General features: G+C 48.2%; 2 protein-coding genes across 4 annotated transcripts in view; one reads left to right on the top strand and one right to left on the bottom strand.

The window, feature by feature from the left end:
- Wipi1 (WD repeat domain, phosphoinositide interacting 1) overlaps positions 1-26,061 on the top strand; it is a 40,991-nt gene extending 14,930 nt beyond the window's left edge. Inside the window, exons 4-13 of the mRNA XM_057773456.1 lie at positions 2,026-2,122; positions 13,958-14,055; positions 14,907-14,999; positions 15,601-15,671; positions 16,279-16,386; positions 19,439-19,603; positions 20,954-21,061; positions 21,689-21,807; positions 22,398-22,498; positions 25,542-26,061. Of these exons, the coding sequence (XP_057629439.1) occupies positions 2,026-2,122; positions 13,958-14,055; positions 14,907-14,999; positions 15,601-15,671; positions 16,279-16,386; positions 19,439-19,603; positions 20,954-21,061; positions 21,689-21,807; positions 22,398-22,498; positions 25,542-25,589 (1,008 nt within the window). The 3' untranslated portion in view covers positions 25,590-26,061. The remainder of the gene's footprint in view (positions 1-2,025; positions 2,123-13,957; positions 14,056-14,906; positions 15,000-15,600; positions 15,672-16,278; positions 16,387-19,438; positions 19,604-20,953; positions 21,062-21,688; positions 21,808-22,397; positions 22,499-25,541) is intronic.
- Positions 26,062-26,067: 6 nt separating this feature from the next.
- Positions 26,068-27,662, bottom strand: part of Arsg (arylsulfatase G) — a 132,891-nt gene continuing 131,296 nt past the window's right edge. For all 3 annotated transcript variants that reach the window (XM_057773452.1, XM_057773450.1, XM_057773451.1), the window contains exon 12: positions 26,068-27,288. In XM_057773452.1, coding sequence (XP_057629435.1) covers positions 27,014-27,288 — 275 coding nt within the window. In that variant the 3' untranslated portion in view covers positions 26,068-27,013. The remainder of the gene's footprint in view (positions 27,289-27,662) is intronic.

Here is a 27,662-nt window from a genome sequence, read left to right as displayed (position 1 = left end):
GACAGAGTGTTTGCCTAGCATGCTTGAAGCCCTGGGTTCAATTCCCACACTGCATAAAACCAGAATTGATGAGGCATGCCTGTAACCCCAGCACTTGGGAAGTGGGCCTGGGCTACAAAATCAACGGCAGCGGTGAGCCGAAGGCAGGTGTGGCTGGAGCTGCAGAGCAGCCGATGACACAGCAGTTGCCATCTTGTGTGCTTGTACCGGAAGCCAGCTCTTATGTGACTCGGGACAAGTACTTCCCCATACCCTTCCTGCATTTCCTGTTTCCCTCTGGCCAGCATGGTGGTGACCCAGTGGGGTCCAGATGAGTGGTTCACAGAACTGACTGCACTGTCATGATGCTGACCATGTCACATGAGCCTAAAGGAGATGTTGTTCCTACAGGAGGGGCTGTGAGGGCTGCTCTTCCTCTGAGGACTGCGTCAAGGGCTGGAAGGGGATACCAGAGGCTGTTAGAAACTCAGAAAAAGATAAAAACAAACCCTGGTGTGGCTGGCAGAAGGCAAAGTGATCAGGTGACCTCTTCACAGAGAAGTGGCAATATTCAATTAAATATTGAAAAAATATTTAAAGTATCTTTTGGTAAATTTAAAAAAAAAAATTCTGGGGGGCTGAAGAGATGACTCAGTGGCTAAGAGCATTGGCTGCCCTTCCAGAAGACCCAGGTTCAATTCCCAGCACCCATATAGCAGCGCACAACTGTCTGTAACTCCAGTTCCAGGGGATTTCATACCTTCACACCAATGCACATAACAATAAAGTTATTCTGTGTCTGTTCTACCAACATTTATGTATGTGCACCACATTCATGTGGTGACCAAGGTGAACAGAAGACAGCATCATAAGGTTCCCTGGAACTAGAGTTACAGACAGTTGTGTGCCACATGGGTGCTGGGAACTGAACCCAGGTCTCTGAAAGAGCAGCAGTGCTCTTAACTGATGAGCCATCTCTCCAGCCCCCTTTTTATCTTTAAAGTTTATTTATGCTTGTGTGTTTGTGTGTAATAGGGATAGGGTTGTGTATGTTCTACAGAGAACATGTGAAGGTCAGAGAACAACTTTCTCTGTGGAGTTGATTCTCTCCTTCCGTCTTTATGTGGGTTCCAGGGATTCAATTTGAGTCCGCAAACTTGAGCGAGTCTGTTTTCCCACTGAGCCACCTCACTAATCCCAACTTTGAGATCTTGTTAGAATTTACTTTTCATACAATTTTAGCAGTGTGGCCAGAGTGCTCTAATTAAAATAGAGAAGGGTGCTGGGGGTGAGGTTGGGGTGGGGCAGGGTGTCTCAGCCCTGTCGTCTCAGCTACTTGGGCATCTGAGGCAGTAGGACTGTGAGTTCAATACATGCCTGGGCTAGAGTGAGTCCAAGGCTAACCTTGGCAACTTAGTGAAACCCTATGTCAGAATACAAAACATAGAGAAAGGGGAAAAAGTCCAAGGTTTAGCAACGCAGAGAAAATAGAGAAACCTACATTTGCCGGGCGGTGGTGGCGCACGCCTTTGATCCCAGCACTTGGGAGGCAGAGGCAGGCAGATCTCTGTGAGTTCGAGACCAGCCTGGTCTACAGAGCTAGTTCCAGGACAGGCTCCAAAACCACAGAGAAACCCTGTCTCGAAAAACCAAAAAAAAAAAAAAAAAAAGAAAAGAAAAAAAAAAAGAAACCTATATTTGTGTAAGAGGAAGAACTCAATCACCAACATTGAATGTGGGAACAGAACAATAGAAGTTCCCTGAACCGTCTTGTTCTAGGGAGGGGGTGGGGAAAGGAGAGAGAGAGATATCTTTAAGGTAAAATTTAGGACCTTGTTCAGGACCTTGTATTTTAAAGCGTCTGCCCAAGTGGGCAAGGCTGTGTCTGTTTATATTCATAAACATGGCCTTCAGAAGGCTTCATTAGCATTCCTCCTCCGTTAGACAGGGAACCAAGTTAGAACTCACAGGACAGATGAGCAAGGACTTGGCGGGTCCCTTTTCACAGGCTCTGTGTGGGAGGCTGATGGTTCTGTCTGATTACAGAGGCTGCTGGTCTGCCTGGAAGAATCCATCTATATCCACAACATTAAAGATATGAAGCTGTTGAAGACCCTCCTGGACATCCCCTCAAACCCAACAGGTGAGCTCCAGCCACAGAACCGAACCCTTCCCTCCCCAATGTGAAGATGCTTCATTCCCAAGCTGCTTTTTTACCTGGCCTGAAAACCTTGAGCCCAGGGTATGCTTTGGGGGTCTGAATGGTGTTTTAGTTGAAGATGCATTTGAATGGTGATAGATTCAAATTATAGAAACCTGTGGTCCCAGTGGGAAGGCTGTGCTGCCTGCCTGGTAGCCCAAGAGAAGCATCCTTCTTCTGGGAGACATATAAGCAAATGGGCTGGGGCATGTCAGATAGACGCGTGGGAGACTTCATGCATCCGATGTTGAAAGGTGTTTACCCCTAATGCATTTTTGTGACTGTTCTTTGCAGAGTAGGTGTGATAATTAGAAGCAAGTTTTGACTTGGTTTGTCAGCATGGTTAGTTAGCCAGACCATCTGAACTTCAAAGAAGTTTTATTACATGATTTTTAAAAATACATTTCTCAACATGGGTGACATACACATATATGGTGCACATCATACATGAGGAAAAACCATTTATACTATTAAATTTTAAAGTTAAAAGCATTTTAATGAAAACTAACATTTAGTTTTCAAGAAGCTGTGTTCTAACTTAGTGTCACTAAATGACTACTTCATTTTACTGTAAGTTTCCCGATCCCATGACTTTGTGTCGAGTTTATTATACAAGTAGGAGGGACTTTTTGAGCCTGGGGTTCCTTGTTGTAATAAGAATAATGAGATTTATCTCACAGCCTAGGCTGGGCACTAAACCAGGGAAGGCTCATGAAGGTGATCAGCATAGGGCTTGCTGCTAGATCCTCCCCATGTCTGGACAAAGCAGAGGTGAAACGCCCTCACTGTGGGCTGTGGACAGTGTGAGAAGGCGTGCTTTCACGATGGGCATAAGAAATGCCGGAATCTGAGCAGTGCCCCAGAGGAGAGGGCCTGAGCTCTACCTTGCTGGATTCGGAAAGAGATGCTCAACACGTAGAAAGCCACCTTGGCTGTCACTTCTCTGAAGAGAGTACCTTTGGGGTGCAGTTCACCCATTGCCTGCCTCACACTCACCTTTCCCTTGGCCTTTCGGGCTGCACGTCAGAGCAGCTTCAGTGCGGAGGCATGCCCCACCATAGTGAAAAGGCGGCATCTCCCTTCTCACTCTCAGTCTCCCAGCATGCGGTCCTATGTCCCGTAATGACCGGATGAATTCCGAGAGCTGAGAGCTGTGTCATTAGGTGACTTCATCATGGGCAAACCTCCGGTATCCTTGAGCAGACCTAGATGGTATAACACAGTAAACTTGGGCTGTATGCACACTGTTGTGTATATGGCTGGAATGTTGGTTCACAATGGATGACCATATTTGTTTCTCTGCAGCCAAGAAAACTCATTGGTTGCCTATTTTTTTTTTTTTTTTTTTTTTGGTTTTTTTGAGACAGGGTTTCTCTGTGGTTTTGGAGCCTGTCCTGGAACTAGCTCTTGTAGACCAGGCTGGTCTCAAACTCACAGATCCGCCTGCCTCTGCCTCCCGAGTGCTGGGATTAAAGGCGTGCGCCACCACCGCCCAGCTGGTTGCCTAATTTTTGCAGTGAGGTAAAAGCCAGGAGAAAAACAAATTAAAAGCAAGAAATCTATTTGTGCCCTTGATAAAAAGGAATAAGTGTTGTTTGGTCTGCTTGTTGAGACAGGGTCTTACTGTGTAGCCCAGGCTAGCCTCCAACCCTCAGTCATCCAGCCTCTGTCTCCGGAATGCTGGGGTTAGAGGTGTGCATTCCCACCCCTGCCAAAACTAAATCCCTTTTTTTTTCTCAGAAAGTTGGAGCAAGGAGTGGTTATGCACACCCATGATCCCAACTTCCAGGAGGCTGAAGCTGAAGGATTACCCATGAATAGGAGGCCAGTCTGAGCCATATAGTGAGTTCCAGGATAGGACCCTGTTCCTTGCTCCCTGAAAAAAAAAAATTCTTGGTTTCAGATAAACATTACAACAGGATTCTGGGATATGTTGATTGATTCATCTAAAAGACAGGCAACTTAATCACAGCACATACATTTAGATGCCTAATGCCCTTTTACAGGAATAGCCTCAGCTAGTCTCAAATTCCAAATTCCCAGTTCCCACCGCTGCTTCCTCTCAACTGCTTTTTCATGGCAGTGAGCTGGGGTGATGGTTTCTGACTTGCGGAGCTGCATGGCGTGGAGGGAGACTGACATCATGTGTGTAAATAAGCCAAGGTCCATCTGCGTTTGTGTGAACAGCCAGCCTGACTCTCTAGTCACCCCTTCATCCCAGAGGGCAGCCCCAGTCAGGCCAGAACATTCCTTTCTCTCAGCAAGGTTCAGGGGACGCTGTACTGTGGAGAGCATGGCTCCTGAGATGCCCAGAGCCTCCTTGTGTGCACTCTTTGTTTTCTGTGGAAACACTGCCTCCTGGCTTTAGAAGTCTGGGAACACAAGAAAAACAGAACGCCTTGTAAACTGACTTTACCACCAAGTTCTGAATGTTTCCGTTTAGTGGCTGGGGGTCAGTTGGCTCTAGGGTGTTCCCTTGTTTGGTGCTCAGCGTCTAAGGTGACTATAAATGTCCTTCCTCCTCTCTGTTTGTGCCAACGATTGCAGGCTGATTCCTTTGAAGGGTTGGACTAACCCGAGCTGAGAGTTAATGTCCCACCAGCCAGCAGTCTGCCCTGAGCAGTGAGGGATGGAAATCCCCACGAAAGCCCTGCCAGTCATAGCACAGCTGGATGGGGTGAAGGTCCCAGACTGACCACCTCTGAAAGACAGCGAATGTTCTGCATAATACGTCAGTGCCTTTCTGCATAATACAATAGTGGGAGTGTAAACAATCCCCACCATCTGGGTGTTTGTTGTACCTGGGTCAGTTCTCTCTCTTCTTCTTTTCTTCTTTTCTTCTTTCCTTCTGGTTCTTTTGAAAATACAGTATTGTTCACCCAGGCTAGCTTCACACTTGCAGTTCTCCTGCCTCAGCCTCCCAGGTGCTGGGCTGACAGGTGTGCACTACCACACCATTCTCAGTGGATTTCTTGGCTTGTGCTGGAAATCGGAAAGCATCTTGAGTGATGGTGCTGAAGCTGGAACCCAGAGCTGTGCACACTACACACACACTAACACCTTTGAGCTGCATCCTCTAACCCTGGAAAGTGTTCCCTGAGGCATTAACCAGCCGTGTTTTATAAATCAGTTTCACTGAACTACCTAAAGTTGGACTTGCGATGTAATAGATACTAAAGTCAGAAGGAGGAGGACCAAGGGACTTTCTTACAATTCCAGCCTCGTGGTGATGTTGGTTCTTGAGTTACTAACAAGGCCCGTCTTTCCAGATGGGGGAGATCACTGAAATAGCAGCTATTTATGAAAATGTGCATCAGTTATAAAACAAGGCCAGAAGCCACATTAAAACCCCGTGCCTGGGTCAGTGAGGTGGCTCAGCAGGTAAAGTCGCTTGCTGCTAAGCCTGATCACATGAGCTGGATCCCTGGGACCCCACATAATAGAGAGAACTGACTTCCCCCGTGTTGTCTTCTGACTCCCACATGCATAGCATGGCACATTTGTATCTCCCCCGCACCCATTAATAAATAGATGTAAAAACTTCATAACCCTGTGCCTGCATAGAAAAAATAGCTTAAAGATTACATTTTTAAATGCGGAAAGGAGAAAACCCCACCTTTCAAAATCAGCTGCCTTTTATTTCCCTTTGCCACCCTGCACTTTCATACTAGAAAATAATATCAAAGAAAAAGTTCACTTTGCTCCTACAGAACGACTTTGTGAGGCACTAGTGACAGAAAAGACTGTGGCATGGGCATAGCTAAGCCTGAGGCAGGTCAGAAAACACAGCCTTGCGGCGGGGTGGAGCTCTGAGACCCGGGTGGGGGGAAATGGAAGGAACTCCAGTGAGGTGTGGCTGGGGCCTCTCTGAAGTCACACGAGGTGGCAGAGCTGCAGGTCCAGGAACAAGGCTGTGTAGTAAGGGCTACCTGTGACAGGACACTTGTCCTCGCCATCACCCTTTGTCCCTCTCGTTAGAATTCAGCGTTGTCTAATTCTGCACTGGGTGTTGTGACAGAACGTTCAAAGTCAGCTTAAACTGTTGAAGCCTTTCGTCCCCTCCCAGGGATATTTATATCTTGACCTAAAATTCCAAAAGACAACTGCCAGCCTTTGCCCAAGGTTCTGCTTCAGGCCTCCTGACTCGCTCAGCCACAAGAATGAGCTCTATAGGTTCCATAGGAGGCGGGAATTAGGAAAATGAAGCCCTGACTTTTTTTAGAGAACCCCATGGTGGGAAACAAACCTAAAAGAGCCAAGTGGTACAGGGAAGGTGTATGTCGGGGATCTGTATCTTCAGCCTGCCCCTGTGACCCAAAGCTTCCCAAAATTCTGTACTGCCTTGAGAGGGAGACAGAACAAAACAGAGTGAGGAAGGTAAATAGAAAAAAGAGAAAGGGGGGGGAAGGGTAAAGATGGCAATAGTAAGTTGGAAATAATTAAAATGTTACAGGTTTACATGAAATGGTCATAATCACTGTATAATTAACACAATTAGTAAACATGATTTCTACCACTCCCTCCAAAAGCCAAATACAAAATCCATATATCATAGAATTCACTCATTTAAAGTGCACAGTTTGTGGCTGAAGAGATGACTCAGCAGTTAAAAGCTCTTGCTGTTCCTCCAAAGAACCTGAATTTGGTTCCCAACCCCCACTTCAGACAACTTAACAACTGTCCCTAACTCCAGTTCCAAGGAATCCAGTACCCTCTGTTGGCTTCCTCGGGTACCTGCACATGCACACACACACACACACTCACAAAAATTAAATAATAAGTGGAGTGCATAATTTAATATGTTCAGAGAAGGGTATAGCCATTGTTTTATGTTTATTCGTGTGTGTTTTACATTTATTTATACATACATGTGGAGGTCAGAGGACGACTTTCTTTTTCTTTTTTTTTTGGTTTTTCGAGACAGGGTTTCTCTGTGGTTTTGGAGCCTGTCCTGGAACTAGCTCTTGTAGACCAGGCTGGCCTCGAACTCACAGAGATTTGCCTGCCTCTGCCTCCCGAGTGCTGGGATTAAAGGCGTGCGCCACCACCGCCCGGCCAGAGGACTTTTATGCATCTCTTTTCTTCTGCTGCCATGTGGGTCCAGGGATCTAACTCAGCTTGTCAGCCTTGGCAGCAAGCACCTTTACCCATGGGGCCATCTTTCAGGAACCAGCCTCAACAAAAATACCTCTCACTAGGGTAAAGGCATGGGGATTGGAAATATAGTAAAGAATATGAAGATGTGAATGAAAATAATAAAACGGAGAAACATATAGGATAGTATTGGGAGGGAATTTCTATGAGTACTGAAAATTCGCCCATGTTTAATTTCCAACTGCTTAAAATACCCCTGACCCCAAAACGTAGGAATAAGACCAAAGACTACATTAACATGATACAAGGAAATGAACATTCATAGTTAAACATCTGTTGCTAGAACCAAGTCACGCTCACACCCTAGACCTGTAGGCAAACCACTCCCTGGGTGGATCTCCATAAAGGGAACTGGAACTTAGTTGGATCCTTAGACTTTTGTTTGAGGTAGGAACAGATCTCTATTCCTGATCTATTCCTAGAATACAAGGGCTGACAATTAGCCACACCTGTTGACAGTAACCTTGAGAGAACAGAACTCTTAAATCAACAACTAGGTTGAAGCACAATAAATAACCTTGGAGGAACTAGTAAATTCCAACTCTCTGACCTTTGGTCAAGGTGGAATTGACTCACATTTTCAGGCCTCCACAGCCATCAAACCAGCCCTACATTTAATTTATTTTTTTTTGTTAAATATTTATTTATTTATTTATTATGTATACAATGTTCTGTCTGTGAATATGCCTGCAGGCCAGAACAGGGCACCAGACCCCATTGCAGATGGTTGTGAGCCATGTGGTTGCTGGGAATTGAACTCAGGACCTTTGGAAGAGCAGGAAATGCTCTTAACCTCTGAGCCATCTCTCCAGCCCCCTACATTTAATTTTAGAACATTCTCATCACCCTTCCCCCCGAGACATCCTATGCCTCTTAGCTGTTCCCTCATTCCCCTAGGTCTAGGTAACCCCTGATCTACTTTCTGTCACTGTAAATTTAACATTCATTTGGTCTTCTGTGACTGGCTTCTACTTACTGCTCTCAAGGCTTATCTGTATTGCAGCAGGTATCATACATAATTCCTTCTTATCGTCAAATACTATCCTGTTAGAAGGACATGGCATAAGCCATCTATCCATACACCAATTGGTTCACATGGTTGTTTCCACCTTTTAAAAAATAGAGTATGTTTTATTATTATTTGGCAATTTCATCTCCCAATCCCTGCTTCATGTCCTTACACACACACACACTGCCGTTTTTGTAACCTACTGAGTCCATTAGTGCTGCCTATGGGAATGTTGACTGATGCTGTTGGCTTGATCTCGTATGGGTCTCGTGCAGGTCACATCAGCTGTGTTGAGCTCATGTGTGCAGTGGTCCTGTCTAACAGACAGCTTTCCACAGCACTCCTCCCCATCCTCTGGCTCATACGTTCTTTCTTCCCCCTTCTTCTGTAATGTTCTCTGAGCGTTAGAGTAGAGGACATTCTTATAGATGCCCCAGTTCAGGCTGAGTACTCCATAGTTGCTTATGCTCAGCACTTGGACCAGTTCTGAGTCTACCTTGTCTGATGATAACTGCAGAGGGATGCTTTTATGGCTGAGGTTGAAGGCAGAACTAATTATATAAACATAAATATTTAAAAACAGTTTGACAACACCTCCGTTCAGCAAAACCACAATAGAACAAGCTTTCTAGGGCCTGTGACCTCCTGAGCTATGAGTTTTTGACCAGGTTTACAGTACCAAGCATAAATTTTCTCTTGTAGAGTAGGCCTCATTCAATTCAAAGCTACTGCCTACCCATAATCTTTGTACCACCGCTGCATTGATGGGCACATCTTGTCTAGAAGGTTGGTATTATAACATGCAGGGTTTCCCACTGGGTAATGCTACTGATGACTTTCCTCCTGCAGAGGTCTGGTACTATAAGGTAGGAGGAAGTTTCCAGGCCACTTCCTACTTGATTTCTCTGTATTCTGTAATCAGTGTGTGTTGAGTCATCAGCAATAGGCTCTTACCATCTAGTTATGGTAGGCAATAGAGAGTCTGTTGTTGGGGAAGAAGGCCTCGGGAGCCTCCCCCATCAATTACTCATAGGGAGGTTCCCCATGCCTGACACTGAGATTTTCATTTAACAACCCACGTCTTCTAGGGGGCATATCCTCCACCCTGCAGGGTAGCTGTGTTCAAACTGGGAATCAAAACCTGGGTCCTCTAGAAGAGCAGCCAGTGCCCTTAACTGCCAAGACATCGCTCCAGTCCCTTGGCTGCCTCTTTAAATCATAGCTATCCTAGTAATTATGAAGTGACTGCTCAGCGTGTGTGTGTGTGTGTGTGTGTGTGTGTGTGTGGAGGGAGGGGGAGAGGGAGAAATAAATCACATGGAAGCTTATTCTTAGTCATAAATGCCTGGCCTTAGCTTGGCTAATTTCTCGTCAGCTTTCCCTTTCCCTTATCTTAAATTATCCCAACTACCTTTTGCCTCTGGGCTTTTATCTTTCTTATCTAACATGTACCTTTCTTTACTAATTTATCCGTGGCTGGCTGTATAGCTTGGGTGGTTGGCCCCTGATGCCCTCCTCTCCTTGTTTTCTCCCCCTCCCTGCTTTTTTTTTTTTTCTCTGAGACAGAGTTTCTCAGTAGCTATGGAACCTGTTCTGGAACTTGCTCTGTAGACCAGGCTGACTCAAACTCACAAGAGATCCGCCTGCCTCTGCCTCCTGAGTACAGACATTAAAGGCGTGCACCAACACCGCCCAGCTTCTCCTTGTTTTCTTCCTCCTCTTCCTGCTCCTCCATCTTGCAAGCCCCACCTATCCTTGCTCCTACCTCACTATTAGCTGTTAGGACCACCAGGTGTTTTGGACAGGCTCCGTTACACAGCTTCACAGAGTTAAATAAACAAATGCAGCTTAAACAAAAGTCACACAAGCTGGGCGGTGGTGGAGCACACCTTTAATCCCAGAACTTGGGAAGCAGAGGCAGGCGGATCTCTAGTTCAAGGCCTGATCTACAAGAACTAGCTCCAGAGAAACCCTCAACTCTCCCTATAGCTGGGGTTACAAATACACGCAGCTATGGCAGAGCTTTGTTTTTGTTGGTTTTCTTTTGCACATATTTTGTTTGTTTTATATGTATCTTGGGCTCTGTATCTAGGTCCTCATACTTATAAAGCAAGCATTCTGCCCAGCCTCATTATGGTTTTAAGACTTTTTTCATTTTTTCACAAGGCCGTATGCTCAGAAGCCCTCGTAGATAGTCCCATATTTGTACGATCTTTGGTTTGGTCCTCCCGTTCTTCTACACTCTGGATCTCAACCTCTTTCCCACCGCTGTCCTCACCGGCACCCATTCGAGCCCATGCAGTCTCCTCTCCCTCTTTCATTTCTCAGCACCAGAGCGGGGTACCCCGTCTTCCCAGCTTAGATTACAGAGAGCTCAGATGAGGAGTTAGGGTCCACAGAGCAGAGCCAGGAAGGTGTGTGTGGCCTCTTATGATGCCAAGGGCCCTGAGTGACCTTGTCCAGGTAGGGGTTCATACCTGGGCCAGCACCTGCAGTTGAGGGTGCCCAGCCAGCCTCCTCCTGGAGTTCTGTGTAGGGACAGATAAGAGCCGAAGCTTGGCTGCACACTCAGGGAAGACAGCCAGAGCAGGAAGCAGGGCCTAATTGGAAGTCATCTGATTTTTTTTCCTCCTTTTTCATCTCCTCCTATACAGGATAGGTTAGGTGAAATTACCTGGGCGCAAGTGAGAGGGAGACAGGGAACACCAACAAACCCGCTTAGTTTATTAGAGAGGAATGTGCACAGGCCTGGAGATCAAGGTGCGGAGAGGGCAAAAGATGGCGCCTTCAGCTTTTAAAGGCTGCCCCACACATGTGCACAGGGGGTTGGCGCGACTACATCACACTGATGACGTAGGTGACAGGTGACTCACGCATGCGCACAAGGGTTTAGCATACGTGGATGCAACCACGCATGCGTGCCCGTGGGGGGGCGGGGGGGGGGCTTTTGTGCTCAAGGGCCGGACCTCACGTGCCTGCCTTTAGAACCCGGAAGTGCAGCCTTATCTCTGCCTCCTGAATGCTGGGATTAAGGATGTGTGCCACCACCGCCCGGCCTTTTAGCCTGGTCTAAAAGTTTTACAGATGCTTTTTATAAGACCGTACTAAATACGCCAGTCTGCAACAAAGCTGGCCAGCATTACTTTTATTCATTTATATAAAAAGATGCCTCTTGTATAGTCTTCTTAAAGATCCTTTTCCGGTAATTCTCTGGCTTGGAGTCCCTACCATGTTTGACTATTAATCTCGGTTATAGTTGTGAAGAATCTGGTTAAATGCTCAGGGACAACCCCAGAGTTGCCCTATAATAAAAATGGCTTGTCACAAGGAGCCTGATTAGCTTCCTACATTTTCAGAAGATGTTGGAGCATTTTGCATCCAACATAACCCATTGCAAAGTCACTGCCAAAGGCCAAGCTCTGCCGGGCGGTGGTGGCGCACGCCTTTAATCCCAGCACTCGGGAGGCAGAGGCAGGCGGATCTCCGTGAGTTCGAGGCCAGCCTGGGCTACAAGAGTTAGTTCCAGGACAGGCTCCAAAGCTACAAAGAAAGCCTGTTTCTAAAAACCAAAAAAAGAAAAGAAAAAAGCCAAGCTCACTGTCTCAGCCAAGATGCAGACCCCCAGGGACCCTCTTCCCAGGAGGCTCTGCTCTCCCATATCAGAGCAGACAGCACGCCGAGAAACGAGGTCATTTGCCTTTCCTGTTATCCTTCTTGAATTCCTTGCTAACTGTTTAATCACTCTTCGAAGCAGCTAAATCACACTGACCTCTCCCACTGGGAAGTCCTGTTTAGTTGTGAGCACACAGAGTTCTAGAGGGTAATGGGATCAGAAGAGAGGTAGCTGTCTTTGGGGTGAAACTGTGGAGGGTATGAGCTCTGATTGCCTAACAGTGGAGGGTCACTGCCAGGTTAAGCTGGGAAGTCTGAAAACTTCCTTAACTCAGATGTTTGGATCAGAACTGGGCTTCTCGAATTTTTCACACTAGCAACCCGGTTTTGGCCCAAGAAGTTTTGGGGTTTTTTTTTTTGTTTGCTTGTTTGTTTTGGTATTTCAAGACAGGGTTTCTGTGGGTAACGCTGGCTGTCAGAGAACTCATTCTGTAGAGCAGGCTGGCCTCGAGCTCATAGAGACCAACCTGCCTCTACCTCTGGAATGCTGGGATTAAAGGAATACGCACCACAGCCCAACTGGCCCAAGAAATTTTTACATGACCTGCTTGGGCATACATGCATATAAAATATGAACAAATATCAAACATTTGCTAATAATGTATCTTAAATTTGCTTTAAAATAATTCTTGGGTATAATCTTAACATTTATTGAAAACAATAAAATGGGGCTGGAGAGACGGCTCAGTGGTTAAGAGCACTGCCAGTTCTTCCAAAGGTCCTGAGTTCAATTCCCAGCAACCACATGGTGGCTTTCAACCATCTATAATGAGATATGGTGCCCTCTTCTGGCCTGCAGGCATGCATGTAGGCAGAATGCTGTATACACAATAAATAAATCTTTTTTTAAAAAAAGAAAACAAGAAAATGTTTGCACTGATGCTACAAACGGACTTGTTTCTTTTTACATGAGTAATTAAATCTCAGCTGGACATGTGATAGATATGCAAGACATAGATCATCTTAAGTGTTCTTCAGAATTGATCAGTAATTTGTAATTGTTAGTGCTCAAAGTACTACTTCATATAAATGCATAATACAAACTGGCAGAAGTATCTTAGGACCATTTCATAAGCTTTGTCTGAATCCCAAGCAAAAGTTCATTTAACCATTTTTAAAAGAAATTCAAATCAGCATCCCAGCCAGCAATGTCTAGAATCAACAGTTCTAACACAATTGGTATTGCCAGTTTGGTACTAACATCACGAGGAATGTAGGGAAATGTTAAACGTTTCTGTTTCCTGTTAACTGGTGCTCTTCTGTAAGAGGCGGACAGTTTGTATAGTGAAAACCCAGCAGTTCATGGCATACGGTACTGGGCCCAGGTGCTCAGAGGCCATCTGTGTTGGTGCTGTGTGCTGTGATAGAGTGCATGGGAAAGTGTGTGTTGGCGCTGTGTGCTCTGATAGCATGCATGGGATGTGTGTGTGTGTGTTCTGTGTGCTGTGATGGGATGTGTGTGTGTGTTCTGTGTGGTGTGATAGCATGCATGGGAAAGTGTGTGTCTGCTGTGTGCTGTGATAGCATGCACGGGAAAGTGTGTGTTGGTGTTGTGTGATAGCATGCACGGGAAAGTGTGTGTGTGCTGTGATAGCATTCACGAGGAAGTGTGTGTGCATGCTGTGTGTTCAGAAGCAAGGCTGCTGTGGCGATGAGATGCAACCCTGGCCAGGGCTGCAGAGCCACCTCAGATTCCTTACGCGCTTCAATTCAAATTATTCTTTGCCTGTTATGCCTTCAGAAACTTTTTATTGTTGCCAGCTTTTGTGACTCGCTGTGTGGGTGACTATGTACAATTTAAGAAACCCGCAATTATAATAATCTACAGAAATACTCAAAGGTGTTCCTTCCCTCGCCAGCAGGTGGCGCTCCATACCCGTGGTTTTCAGGTGCCCTTTCTGGCTGAGCTCTTTTCTCCTTGTCTTCTGTTTGTCCTTTGCCAGGTCTCTGTGCCCTCTCTATCAACCATTCCAACTCCTACCTGGCCTATCCTGGAAGCCAGACTACAGGCGAAATTGTTCTCTATGATGGAAACTCCCTGGTAAGTTCACCGCCGTCACCCTGGCCAGCTGGTGAATAGATTTAGATAAGGAGTACCTGTTGCAGTGGGGTAAGCTGTGTGGGGGAGTTTCTCTGGCCACAGCAGTTGGGCAAAGGAAGACAAATGATGTTTATGCTGAAGCTCAAAGTCGGTGTTGGTTAACACCGCTGAGAGGCAGGCGCTAGAACAAGGCAGAACACCTGCCCGAAGTGGAATCAACGAGATGGCGCACAGGCCTGTATCCCCTGCCCTCTGCTCCCTGCAGCTTCGTAGAGCATCATAGAGCAGGACAGGGGCACTCTGGGAAACCCCTGAAGAAGAAAGCACAAAGAGCCCTAACAGCCGGGCTCTGTATCAGGGACACAGCTGGTCATCTACTTCCCAAAGGCAGGGAAAGGAACAGACATGAGACACCCCTCCACCTCCCTATTCCCCTCCAAACACAGAGACCCCAGGGAATGTCACAGAAGATGGGGTGGCTTGCTATATAGAATGCTGTCTCCTGGGCATGTGGCTGTCGCACCCTCAGGCTCTCAGTCACACTGACACTTGCACTAGATTGAGCCTGTCAGCATCCTGTCATGGAAAGGGAGGTTCATGAGAGCCAGCCCCATATAGGCTATTAATCTGCTCGGGTGGGGGTAGACATTCTCTTAGTAGTATAGCCACTGCCCATTGGTTCACCACAACAAAGGGGAGGAGCCAGAGGAGAGAACACTATAGCAGAACTCCATAGAAACAGCTTTCAGCTTATATGCAAGTGGCCCAGGGAGGCAAGGCAGAGAGCAAGGGGCGGGAAGGAAATTCCTCTTCCCCATCAGCAACATCCATCTCCATCCTCCCCTACACAGAAAACAGTGTGCACCATCGCTGCCCACGAGGGAACGCTGGCCGCCATCACCTTCAACTCCTCAGGCTCCAAGCTAGCAAGTGCGTCTGAGAAAGTGAGTGTTCGCTGGCTTCTCCCCATCTGGGGGTTTGCAGGATGCCTGCCAAGGTGCCCTGAGTGCTGCTGGACCCGTGATGGGGCGTGCAGATGGGCTGGTCTCTAGGCCTGCCGTCTGGGCCCGCCTGCTGTGGTCCTATCAAACGGTGACATTACGCAAGATGCAAGACATTGTGCACAAAAATTTGTGGCCTTATTAAGAAATGCATGTGCCTGTTGTCCCCAGATAAGGATAGATGTTACATGTGCCTATTGTCCATAGATGGGGAGAGAGATCAGACTCTGTTGACCAGAATAAATAAAGAAAGTGATCAAGTTATATTTCAAGTGCCATGCAAAGCAGATATATTTTTAATAAGCGGAGATAGAATAGTCTAGAAAATCTGAACAGTTTGTGACCACACGTACACACATGCACACACTTAAGGACGGGAAGGGAAAGACACTTAGTTGGCACGTATTCAGATAAAAATGCCCCTGTGCCCAGTGCTTGCCACTTAGAGACAGGTGTTCAAAACCTGTAAAGCCACTGCCCTGAGAAGGGGCATCCCTGCGTAAAGCATTTGTGGTTGGGAAAAGTTCCCCACTTTCTCTTCCAGGGCACTGTCATCCGTGTGTTCTCTGTACCTGACGGGCAAAAACTCTATGAGTTTCGTCGAGGAATGAAAAGGTCTGTGCTCAGTGTCTGTCCTCTTCTAAAGCCTTCCTGGCAGCCATCTAGGGAGAGGGTGGAGGCAGGCTCTGTCCCTCCTCGCCTAGAGATTCAGGTGCTTTCCGGGTAATTGACTCAGGGCTATATGGGGGCTTTCTAAAAACAGAAGTCAAAGCAGGCAGACTTACTGCAGAGGCCGGCCGGCAGGGTCTTTATACCCATGAGGGGGAGGCCAGTGTGGGGGAAAGCAGAGAGCCGGGAATCACAATCCAGAAACAGTATCTGCTTCCTTCCACAAATGGGAAATGAAGGACCACTTCAGGCGACAGTGACTGGGACCTTTTTGGCTGTGGGTTTTGTAGCGGGGTCTGTGGAGAGCAGCTGGGAGATGTCACATACTAAGAAAGCAGGTCTCTGTCCTGGCTGGGAGAAAAGGCCAGGCCCTGTGTGCGTTTGTTCCTCAGATCGAGGCTCTCCCTGAATCTCTCCCACATTGCCTTTTAAATACAAATAGAATAATGTTGGAGGGGTTTTCAACCTCCTCAGGACACATTTTCATTTCCTCGTATAGCTGTTCTTAGAACTGTGAGGCGGCTTATTGGCCTGTGTGTGTTGCCGTCTCTAGGTATGTGACAATCAGCTCTCTGGTGTTCAGTATGGACTCGCAGTTCCTGTGTGCCTCCAGCAACACGGAGACCGTGCACATCTTCAAGCTGGAACACCTGACTGACAGGCAAGTGCACCACCAGGACAGGATAGCTACCAGGCTGAAGGGACAGGTCCCCGTTATCCCGCAGGCATGGGAACTCCACTTGGTAAACTTGGCCTTACTGCCGTGCTGTTGTCAATGTAGAGTGTGTGCTCGCAGCACGTTTTGGGATGTCCTGCACAAAAGCAAAACATCTGGTGTGTCTGCACTCCTGAGTTTACAACTCAATTCGGCCCCCTTTGGAAGCTTGTTCAGTCTCTCTGCATCTCTCTCCTCACCCGTAAAAAAAACAAGCTTAATCATTGTGTTTGTACCTTAAGCTTGATGTGGGGGTTCAGGAAGTTTGTTGCTCTAAGGTGTCTCGTGGCGTCCCCAACAGCAGCGTGCTGGTGTAGCCGTGTTAACCAGTGGAATGAAAGAGAGCATATTTAGTGTCCTTGTTGTCACCAGCGGGCAAGGCTCGGCGAGATGTTCCCTCTGTGGGATGCTGGCATTCTTTGTATTCGTTTCCGTCTCACCTCTGTGTCCGTCGTACCTTCCAGAAAGTACGACGAGAGGAAAGGCTTGTTTGACTCACCATTGCAGAGGATTCCAGCCCGCCGTGGTGGGGAAGGCGTGGCAGGGTTTAGGATGGCAGGAGCACGTGGTCATGGTTCTTCCCACCTTTGCAGACCAGGGACAGATATAACCTTCAGAGATCCACCCCCTTGGGATCTACTTCCCATAGGCCTGTCCTCACCTCCTAAAGGCACCTCCATCTTCAGAACACTGCCCAGGAAGGACACGTGTTTAAACTTAAACCTGAGATGCTGATTCTGCACGCTTTCCTCGTGTTTTATCTATGTTCTGGACTCTGCTTAACGGTCTCAAAGTCTTCAGTGGCTTGTGAGCTTCTGCCTGTGCTGGCAGCCTGGGCCCTAGAGGCCTGCCCATCTGTTAGAACACTTTCGCCAGCACCGCACCAGAGGTGCTCCCAAGCCTTGTTCCCCATCAGTGCAGCAGCCAAGGCAGTGCTCCCAGGACTTGTCCCCCGTCAATCATCAGTGCAGCAGCCAAACCAGTGCCCCCCAAGCCCTGCCCCCTCCCCCACCTCCCACCAGTCATCAGTGTTTAAGATAGGGAACTCACGGCCATCTCCCAGCTCTACTGTGTGTGAGTGGCCAGCAGTGGCCAGGGGCAGATTCTCGTTCTCAGCTTGTCTGTGAAGCGTCTGTGTCTTGGGAAGTATGGCTTCCATTTGTATCTTCGCCCTGCCTCACTGGCCGCTGCCCTTATCCACATCTTTAACTTCATTGTTTCTATATAGCCCCTCTCTTCCCAGCTCTCTCTTTAACCATTTGTGGTATGAGATAGTACACACATGTGCACACACACACACACACACACACACACACATCTACTCACCTTCAGAAAGGGAAACCATGACAACCGAAGTAATAAGTGCACTGAAACCCAACTTCATGAACCAGTGAGTTTTTCCTGGGGATGCTCAGGAGTGCGGGTGAGGGATCACTTACAGGAGCAGAGACGACTCAAATGCAGTTACAGTAGGAAAATACCACCAAGCAGGGGTGATGATTCCCACAAGCAGTATCCCCAGAGAGATCTTGGGGCAACTGGGCTGGTCAGAGTCTCTTCTCCCACCAAATGTTTAGTGCTTCTGTAAGGCCTTCAGACGTCTTGCAAGTTTCTGCCTTCCCGAAGCTGAGGGTTTACACACACACACACACACACACACACACACACACACACACGGCTCATAACCCCTTTCCCCCCGAGGAGAATGTTTCAGTGCAGAGGGAGCTGCATACAGCAGCTGCCCATCTGTATCTTCTTGCCAGATCAGTCTTCTGGAAATGCTCATTTGAACATGGCTCCTCCTTCTCGGACGCCTTTCTTTCTTCCCCTCGATAATAAAATCTCAGCTCCCGCCTACTTGCAGAGTCCAGCAGCTGCAACCCCACAACACCGAAACCCACTACCTAGGAGACCACACAAGTCTCATCCGCTTGGCTGTCTGCTTTAGTTCCCCTGAGGAAGCCTGCCAAGAGCTCAGTTGATTCCTGCCTTCCAGTGAGGAAACAGAAACCAGGATGCTAAGGACCCTCGCCACCTCTCTCTGCTCTCTGGTCCTCTGTGGCTCCTGTCTGGACCGTGTGCATAGCCACTCGGGCTGCTTTGCTTTTTATACATCTGCGCTGTGCCCCAGCCTTTAATGTAAAGTCTTGGTGTTATTCCTCTTGATAGATTCTAAATCAGAACACAAGGCCCTAGAGCTTTTAGATACAGGTGTATCTAAAAGTGTCCCTTGCGGTCAAGAACACAAGGCCCATGAAGTTAGGCTGAAGACCATGCAGCCAGTTGGTAACAGTGTGAAATGGGCAAACACCAGGATCAGGTCCCGCCAACAAGTGGCCCTAATAGCAGGTACTCCCAAAACACACCTGGTGGCACCCATCCCCAGGGTGCCAGCCGTGGTGTGGGACACCAAGACAGCAGTGCTGCTCGTTCATGGACCTCCTTGGAGGCCTGGGATGTAGTTCAGTGAGCGCAGGGTACTTCCCAGATTCCCACGGTGCACCTGAGCATTTTCAGTGCCGGGTACCACACAGTTCCAGAGCCATAATGAGACACCACCCCGAGCATCTTGCCTGGAGGCTTGCTTCCTACTCAGTCTGGCCCAGGAAGCCTTCACAGAGATCTGTCTGTTCTTCCCTGAACCCCATTCGGGCTTCTGAGCTCATTTTACAAGGTCCATATATCTATTCCATCTGAATCTCTACCCTTGCCCTCTTTTGGAAACCCAGAAATCAGACTAATCATCAGCAATAGTCTTAATGTAAGAACGCAGTAGCACGGGGAACCTCTTAACAGGATTACAGTGGTTCTTCTGAAGGACATGCAGGCCCTGGTGCTCTGTAGTTATTGCTGGGATAATGTGTCTCGGTGGCCAGAACATTGTGCTCAGGCACAGCCTCTGCCTGCTGAGGTCAATGCTGGACCACAGCAATCCCTGGCACGGTGCCTGTGCCCACAGCCCAGACCCACCCTTGCCTCTCTGCATTGCCTCCCCTAGCCGCCCAGAAGAGCCTTCCACCTGGAGCGGCTACATGGGAAAGATGTTCATGGCAGCTACAAACTACCTCCCCGCCCAGGTGTCAGACATGATGAACCAGGACAGGGCTTTCGCCACGGGACGCCTGAACTTCTCTGGGCAGAAGAACATCTGTACCCTGTCCACGTATGTACAGTGCCACCAACTCAGAGATGTGTTTTCCCAGAATGTGGAGTCCCTAAATGTATGGGAAAAAAAAAAAAAAAAAAAAAAGACAGGGCTGGGAAGATGACTCAGCGGTTATAAACCCTTACTGCTCTTGCAGAGAACAGGGCTTCAGCACACACATCCGATGGCTCACAACTGCCTATAACTCCAGTTGGGGGGGGTGTGTGTCTTACGCCCTCTTCTGGTCGCTGCAAGCACTGCATGTATGTGGTACACATGCAGACAAGCAGGCATATACATATGCACATAGCTAGAAATAAAGAAAAGCAGAACAGCCCCAGGGAAGGGCAAGCGGAATCTGTTTGCTGGCTTTAACGTGGATTCTCAGGGGGCAGCTGGGGGTTGGCATGTGAGTATTAAATCTCAGCCTCAATGACGATGCCGTATAAACAAGCTCTGGTCTTGTAAGATAAAATAATGGCGTTCCAGCTTGATAGCCTGTGGGGCTGACAGGTGTCTTAATTTAATAAGCATGGGGGCATTTGTTAAAAAATCAAAACAAACAAACAAAACCCATGAGCTGGGCTTGGTGGTACACATCCGGAATCCCAGCACTCGGGAGGCCTAGTCAGGGGCTTTGCAAATAGAATGCCAGCCCAGAATAAGCATCAAACTCCTATTTCAGAAGACAATAAAAAGAATAATTTTAGGGGCTAGGGAGATAACCTATTCAGTAAAATGCTTGCCACGGAAGCAAAAGACTGGCGTTGAAGCCCTAGACCCCACGTAAAAAAAAAAAAAAAAAAACTGAATGCGGAAGCGTGTGCTTGTCATGTCATGTCATCACAGGACTGGGGAGGCAGGTGGTCCCTCGAGCTCTCTGGCCTATCAGTGAGTTCCAGGCCAGTAAGAAACTCTGTCTCAAGAAAGGGGGCAGGACCTGAGAAACTACAATTCAGGCCGCCCTCTGGCCTCTGCATGCATGCTCATCACCTGGATCTATGTAAAACACACAAGTTTATAAACCTGGACGGTGAGCCGGCTGTATTCTGTTCCACTTCCCATCACTGCTGAAGTCACAGACACATAACACAGAGACCACATTCCGTCCGGGGACACCACTAAGGCTGTAGCCTTCCACAGGTGCTATTGGCTGCATCCATTACTTTTGTTCCGTCCCATACAAAGCCTGAAATCATCCTGAAAGTAGATAGATGATCAGGTGAGAAGGTAAAGGCATGGCCGGACGTCCCAACTCTGGACCACTGGGCTAAGGGGTTTTCAAAGGCAGAAGTCCTGCAGACAGGAGGCGGGGAGTGGGGCTTTGCCAGCGGACACATCTGCAGCAATCTGTCACTTGTGTCTTAGGATCCAGAAACTGCCGCGGCTGCTAGTGGCCTCCTCTGATGGACACCTTTACATCTACAATGTGGATCCTCAGGATGGAGGGGAATGCGTCTTAATCAAAACCCACAGGTGAAGATTCTAGTTGCCAAACAGCTGTCCAGGAACAGGTGTGCAGAGCTGTCTGTGCTGGGGACAGTGACCCAATCCAGTCTTCTTGCTGCTCTTGCTCCCTCCTGGCAGTCTCTGTGGCAAGCCCCCAGCAGGCTTTGCTTCAGCTCGGTCCCACGGTCAGGTACCCACCCCCAATCCCCTTTGGGACGGCACCTAGATACATAGCATAATACCACAAATGAGATGTCCCCCTAGCACAGTCCTTAGGAATACAATGAACAGTCAAAAATATTCACAGAATCAGATTTCAGAGTTCCTAAAATCCTGACATATGCAGGCTGACCAGTGGTGGACCGGATACTGTGAGCTGCCACGGCACCTCACCCACGGCCTTGTGAGCATGTCTTGGCGTTCTTGCCCAAATCCACCCGAAGAGCAGAGGGCAGGGCTTTGCCTACTGGTATAAGGGATGGATCATGTTGAAGGGGCCTGGCTGACCTCCTTGGGTACATGCTGGTCTTACAGCATCCCAGAAGGTCTGTAATTTACCCTCAAATAGCAAAACAGCAGAGCGCATCTTTTCAGTGCGAAGGTGTTCTGGAGCTGTGCTGACTTCTTCTCTTCTCTCTTAACTGCTGCGAGCAGTTTGCTCAGCTCAGGAACAGCAGACGAAAACAAAGAGAATGACCTCAAACCTTCCTTACCTCCATCTTACGCAGCAACTGTAGCAAGGCCCAGCACGTCTGCAGCCTCCACTGTGCCAGGTGAGTGGCTGGTTGTGGGGGCGGGGGTGGGGGCAGGGGTGGGCTCCTATGGGGCTGCCTTCTCCCTGTGCTGGTGTCTCAGGATAAGCACTCTCCATGGTTGTTTCCTCACTGGGAAGCCAGGTAATAGTCTTCAACCTCGGGTCCCTAACACTGGAGGATGTAGCCCAAGGCTGGTTTCCTTCCTCCCTCTCCTTTCTTTCTTTTCTTTCTTCTTCCCTCCCTTCCTTCTTTCTTTTTTGTTTTCTTTCTTTCTTAAAGACCGGGTCTCACTGTGTAGACCAGGCTAGCCTGGAACTCACAAAGATCCATCTGCCTCTGCCTCTGGGGCTAAAGGCACCAGTTAATAACCCTTTACTTCTTGAGAATTCCAAAGAGCCAGACTTGCAGATGGGAGGTGGGAGAGACCTGCCTGCCTCTCAGGGCCCAGGGACTAGATAGTGAGAGGATTTAGACTCACCTTGAGCCATCCCTCTATTTGGGAGACAGAGATGCACCCAGCATTGCCTCCATGCTCCCCCTTTCAGGTCCTGACCCTCCAGCACTCCCCGCGGGGTACCACCTCTTCCATTTCTAACTCTTGCCTCCAGGTTACTCTGAGGATGGTGGGGCGCTCCGCGGAGAAGTTATTCCGGAACACGAGTTTGCCACGGGACCAGTGTGTCTTGACGACGAGAATGAGTTTCCCCCTGTGAGCATTCGGAACCCTTAACAGAGTTGCGCCATCTGTGTGCCTGGAAGAAGGATGTGCCTCCCACAAGAGGCAAAGTCACTGCCCCTGCTCTTGCTCCTAACCACTAATCTTCCACATGCAGAGAGTCATAGGACACCCACCTTGCAGGTTCAGGTCCCACGGGCTAGCCAGCTGGTGTGATGCTTGGAGCCTGGCAGCATTGCCATAACCAAATACTAACCTGGGTCGCCATGGACCCAGACTCCTTCCTTGCCTCTGCCTCTATGCATACACTGCCTTTGCTGTTGGCGAGGTCGGGGTTTCCGAAGCGTCTAGGAATGCCCTTGTAGAATGCTGCCCATTACTTGTTATGGTGAGTTAAAGGGGCCAGGTCATGTCCTGTAGGAACTGACCTGCACCGTGCCTGCAGCTCTGGCATTGCACTCTTAAGCAATCCCAGGAGCTGCAGGCACTCACCAGGAAACCGCATGTACAAAGCCAGTGTCGGTAACATGAGCTCACCTGGACACCTTTCAGCAAGGTTCCCCGGTATCCAACTTTGGCTTGCTGGCAGTGAGAGACGCCAGGGGTGCCTGAGCACTGGACTTGGCTTCCACCAGCAGCTGGAGGAAAGGTCCATCAGGGCTTCCTTGGCTGCTACATCTTTAAGCAGTGTGCACCCCTCCTGTGAATGTCAGTTAGAAGGCACACGAGTGAGTAGGGATGCGGCTCAGTTGCTAGAATGCTTGGCTGTGCATGAAGCCCTGGGTTCAGTTCCCAGCAGCACAGAAAACCGAGCATGGTCCTGCACAGCTGTAATCCTAGTAGTTGGGATTCAGGAGTATCAGACGTTTAGGGTCACCTTCGCTACGTAGTAAGCTCAAGGCCAGCCTGGGCTATACGAGTCCTTGTCTCAAAAAAAAAAAAAATCTCAATAGGCGACTTGAAATCATTTCCGGTGGGTACGATGCCGTGTCGGAACTTAGGGCTAGAAGGGGCGTGGTCCTGTGGGCCCTGAAGTGGGTAAGGTCCCTTTCCGTGTAAATAGGAGGTATTTGTGACTTCCATACTGGTTTTGTAGCTTGCAGTTTGAAATTTACATTTTTTTGGACTTTCATGGCAAGTTGCCAAATATATTGCCGCCAAGTGACAGTTATATATTAATGGTGGGAAGGAGTAGTTCTTTAAAAAGAAAAAAATAATTATGCATTTTACGACAGCTGTTGGCCTACTGCCTAACAGTTGCTGCCTAGACCAATGGTGCCTGTGGGCTCCCAAGATGCCCCCCCCCAGAACTATTAGGAGATCTTATGTCTTCTGAAAGTTAATGGCTATATTTAACTATTTAACTGGTATCACATCTTCCAGGAGCCAAAGAACTCTAGGTCAGAACAGTGGGGACAAACATGACCAGAGCATTCTATTCTGCCAAGGTCTGATGCTCGCTCAGTTGTTCTGTTTTGGCAATTTTGGTAAAGCTCTGAGACCGCAGTGGAAGATTGATACATCTCGAACTAGTCTTCGCTGTAGTCAGAGCAGAGCTTGCAAGCTTTCGTGTTTACAGAAGTTGAGTAATATGAACACTGGCATGTAGGAGGTGGCTCCTTGCCAGAGGAATCCTGTATAAAATAACCCTGAGTAAGCCGTTTTCATGGAGGTGAGGAGAATCAGAGATGCTTAATTTAAGAAGGAGTGTTGAAGGGTATGGATTAATGATGGGATATATGCCTAGCATGTAAGAGGCTCTGAGTTCCATGCTCAGCCCCCCCACACACACACATACATGCACACACGTACATGCATGCACACCCAAAGCTACTAATGTTCACATGCGTTGTAGACATGCTCACCTAAACACTGCCAGGACATCAGATACAAGCCAACTGTCCTTTCTCCTTCTCAAGGAGCAAATTTGTGTTAAGTTGGCTTAGATTCTTGTCTAGGCTAGGGATATGGCTAGCTCGGGAAGCAATGGGCACTGGGTCCATCCCTGGCATTAAAAAAAAAAGTTTATACACAAGAAATTCTCCCTGCCAGTAAGTGCTTGTCAGAAAACAAGTTCCCAGAACTATTCGAGTTCAGCTAAGGTGGCACAGCCTCTGGGTGCCTGTAGGTATTGGGTGTCATGGTGGCCGCCAGGCCCCGCCTATCCCACAACCTGCAGGCAGATGGAGAAGAGGAGCCAGTGTTCCAACCAAAGCCCTGCGTCAGCAGCAGGCAGGGTTCTCTATCTCGAGGCACAAGGAGCAGAGGCAGAAGTGCTGCTGGGCTGCCATTCAGTGCGGCCCTGTCAGCCATGCCCCAGAGCCTAAGAGTTCAGCTGGCCTTGCTAGGAAAGCCCCGCTCCCTGCCTGTGTTCTGAATTGCATGCCTCTTGCAAATATTTCCCAGAATCCCTGTCTTTACTCACAATTCTTTAGAAGCTTCCGAGACTACAAAAAAAAAATCGGCTTAGCCAAAATCACTTCCCTTTCGGATAGGAATAGTGAGCTCACTTTACAAAGTAGACTGCCACTGCCCTCCCTCCCAGCACCACTGTCCTCTTTGGGATTGACTTCACTTCAAGACCAGCAAGAGGAAAGCCAGCTCATCTCTCGTACCCTGGGAAGAGGCTTTAAAGAGGGCCAGCAGCTTTTGCTTCGTTAGCAAGCCAGCATGCAGTCTGTGCGCACTGTGACACAATATTAACCCTGTGAGCGAAAGAACAGCGACTTGGACCAAGAACCTGTGCTGACACTGTGTTCTTTCTACAATCATTTAGCAGTCAGTGTTTACAAGTAAGATGAGCCTTTCAAAAGAAGCGCGTGTACATACGAGCACACGTGTGCACACATGCAGTTTTTAAACAGTGTTGCTGGGATCTGTGCCATGGTTGTCCACACCTACGTAAGATGGGTGGATTTTTCCGTGGTTGTGAGTGACAGTCTGTGGCCATATAGAAAAGTTTCAAAAGGCCCAGCCTCCCCTGCCGATTCGCATAGCACAGACCCCTGGGTAACCCAGCCTGCCTCCCCTGCCTCTTCGTGAGAGGAGTAAGGCCATTCTGTTTTGATTTTGGTAGATAATCTTGTGCCGCGGAAGTCAGAAGGGCAAAGCGAAGCAGTCCTGACAAGAAGCGCACCCCGAAGTCAGGACACCCCCAGTCGGGTGGTTCTGGCGAGAACAAGGACAGTGGAAGACACGGAGTGCAATCAGTTGTGTGAGCAGAGAGGGGAGGGAGGCAGGGGTCCTGAGTGCCTTGCTGCCTGAGCCATAGCACATGGTCAGCCCTCCACCCAGCCCTCTCAGCCTTGGCTGCCAGTGGGTGAGGAGAACGCTGGAGTCACATACCTTCAAACCACAGTGTAAATGCTAACTAACCATATTGGTATATAGCCGGAATTTTATATTATAAAGGGTGTCCTTGTCAAATGTATGCTGTGTAAAAAAAATGTACTTAGTGGGAAATCTCTTTGAATTGTGTTTCTTGTATATTACAGACATATATAGAAAGAAACTATTTTAGCCAGGCAAAGTATTTTTGCAGTGATTGGAATAAATCGTTTATTACCCTTGAGTCCCATTCAGGACACTAATGAAATAAAATCATGGCGATGCATTTGTGAGTTGTTTACATTTTTTGTTTTATTTCTTAGAAGTTGTAGGGGCTGGGAAGAAATCTTAAATCTTATTTTAAAAGATTTTTTTTTTTACTATATGTGAGTGTTTTGCCTACATGTATGTATGTATGCGTGTGTACCATGTGCATGCCTGACATTCTCCAGAGACAAGAGGAGAGTAGTGAGTCCCCTGGAACTGCTGTTACAGACAGTTTAAGCCACCGTGTAGGTGTTGGGAACAGAACCCAGGTCCAGTGCTCTTAGCTGATGGGCCAGCTCTCCAGCCCCAAACTCCTAAATCTTTATAGCCTTCCTATTTGGCATTTACAAGAGAGAAGGCCCATGAGTTCTTCTGCTCCAAGGTCCGGGAAGACCTACCTTCGGTTTAGCTCTGTGCTGCTCAAGGCATCTCAAAGGAATCCAGCAACACTGTAGTCTCCCAGACCTTCCTCCAGATCCCGAGCCAGATTCTGCATTTTGCAAGACCCTGGTGGTCTGTGTGTGTACTGGAGATGGCCGAGCAATACATCCCAGCTAGAATGTTTGTGCTCCAGTGACCGGGGGAACTGGGGACACAAGATAGAAACTAAAACATTAAGGACCTGCTTGGTGCTGGGGACATACACAGGCAACTTCATGTGTTAACTTTAAAAATCAATTTGCAATTGAGATTTAAGTCATCGCCCAAGCTTAAAACCTAGGGCTTGGACCTGTGCCGCAACTCCGTGTGCTCACTGGTGCTTAATCCTGCCGTGCCCAGTGTGACCACTTGACGCGTCTCAAACCTGCATGCGGAGGGGGCAGTCTACACAGGGAGAGGGAAAGCCATGGCTTCCAAACCAGATTCCTAAAGTAGACATCTAGTAGTCTGGAAGTCAATCTAACCTGTCTACGATTTCCAGATAGTCTTTTTCATGGGAGGAGAAAACACCCATCAAACTGTTTGGCAACGGCAGGCAATTTGGTAGGGGTTACAGCAGGGAGTCGCTGAAGGATCCTGAGTGTAGTCTGCTCGGGAGACGTTGTCATCAGCAATGTCTCGAAGGGCTTCGGCAAGAACGCTGGTAACCTTCGGCAGCACTGCCTGGTACTCGGGGCTTCCTCTCTGTAGGGGCATGGCTTCTGTGGCATCATCTTCTAGGTTGAAAATGAGAGGGGAAGCATGGCGCTGCTCAGGACCCGTGCTACCGTCACAAGCTTTGGCTCCACCTACAGGAAGGATGGCCAAAGTGGTTAAACCCAACCTTCACCCTGAGCTGTGGTTCACAGGCCAGCCCTGCAGATTCAAATGATTGTTCTCCCTGCCAGATAAATTACCTTGAGATTGTAGTCTGTCTTTCCAGTAACGATCTTCTGTCCAGAGGGATTAGGTCTGCCCCCTTGGACTTGCCTTCCATCTGAACCAGTAGACATCTGTTTCAAATATCTTTCGTCTCTGGCCTTTGAGAGTAAATCTCATGGAGTTTTTAAAAATGGAATTTGGGGGAAGAAAGGAGCCACAGGACACACACGGAGGTCAGAGGACAACTTTGTGGAGTCAATTCTCTCCTCCCACTGTGAGTCCAAGCAATCAAACAAACTCA

This window comes from Chionomys nivalis, chromosome 7 (genome assembly GCF_950005125.1).
Source record: "Chionomys nivalis chromosome 7, mChiNiv1.1, whole genome shotgun sequence".
In the NCBI taxonomy this organism is placed as follows: Eukaryota; Metazoa; Chordata; class Mammalia; order Rodentia; family Cricetidae; genus Chionomys; species Chionomys nivalis.
The sequence above is the reverse complement of the archived record's forward strand: the minus strand, read 5'-3'. Positions and strand labels throughout refer to the sequence as shown.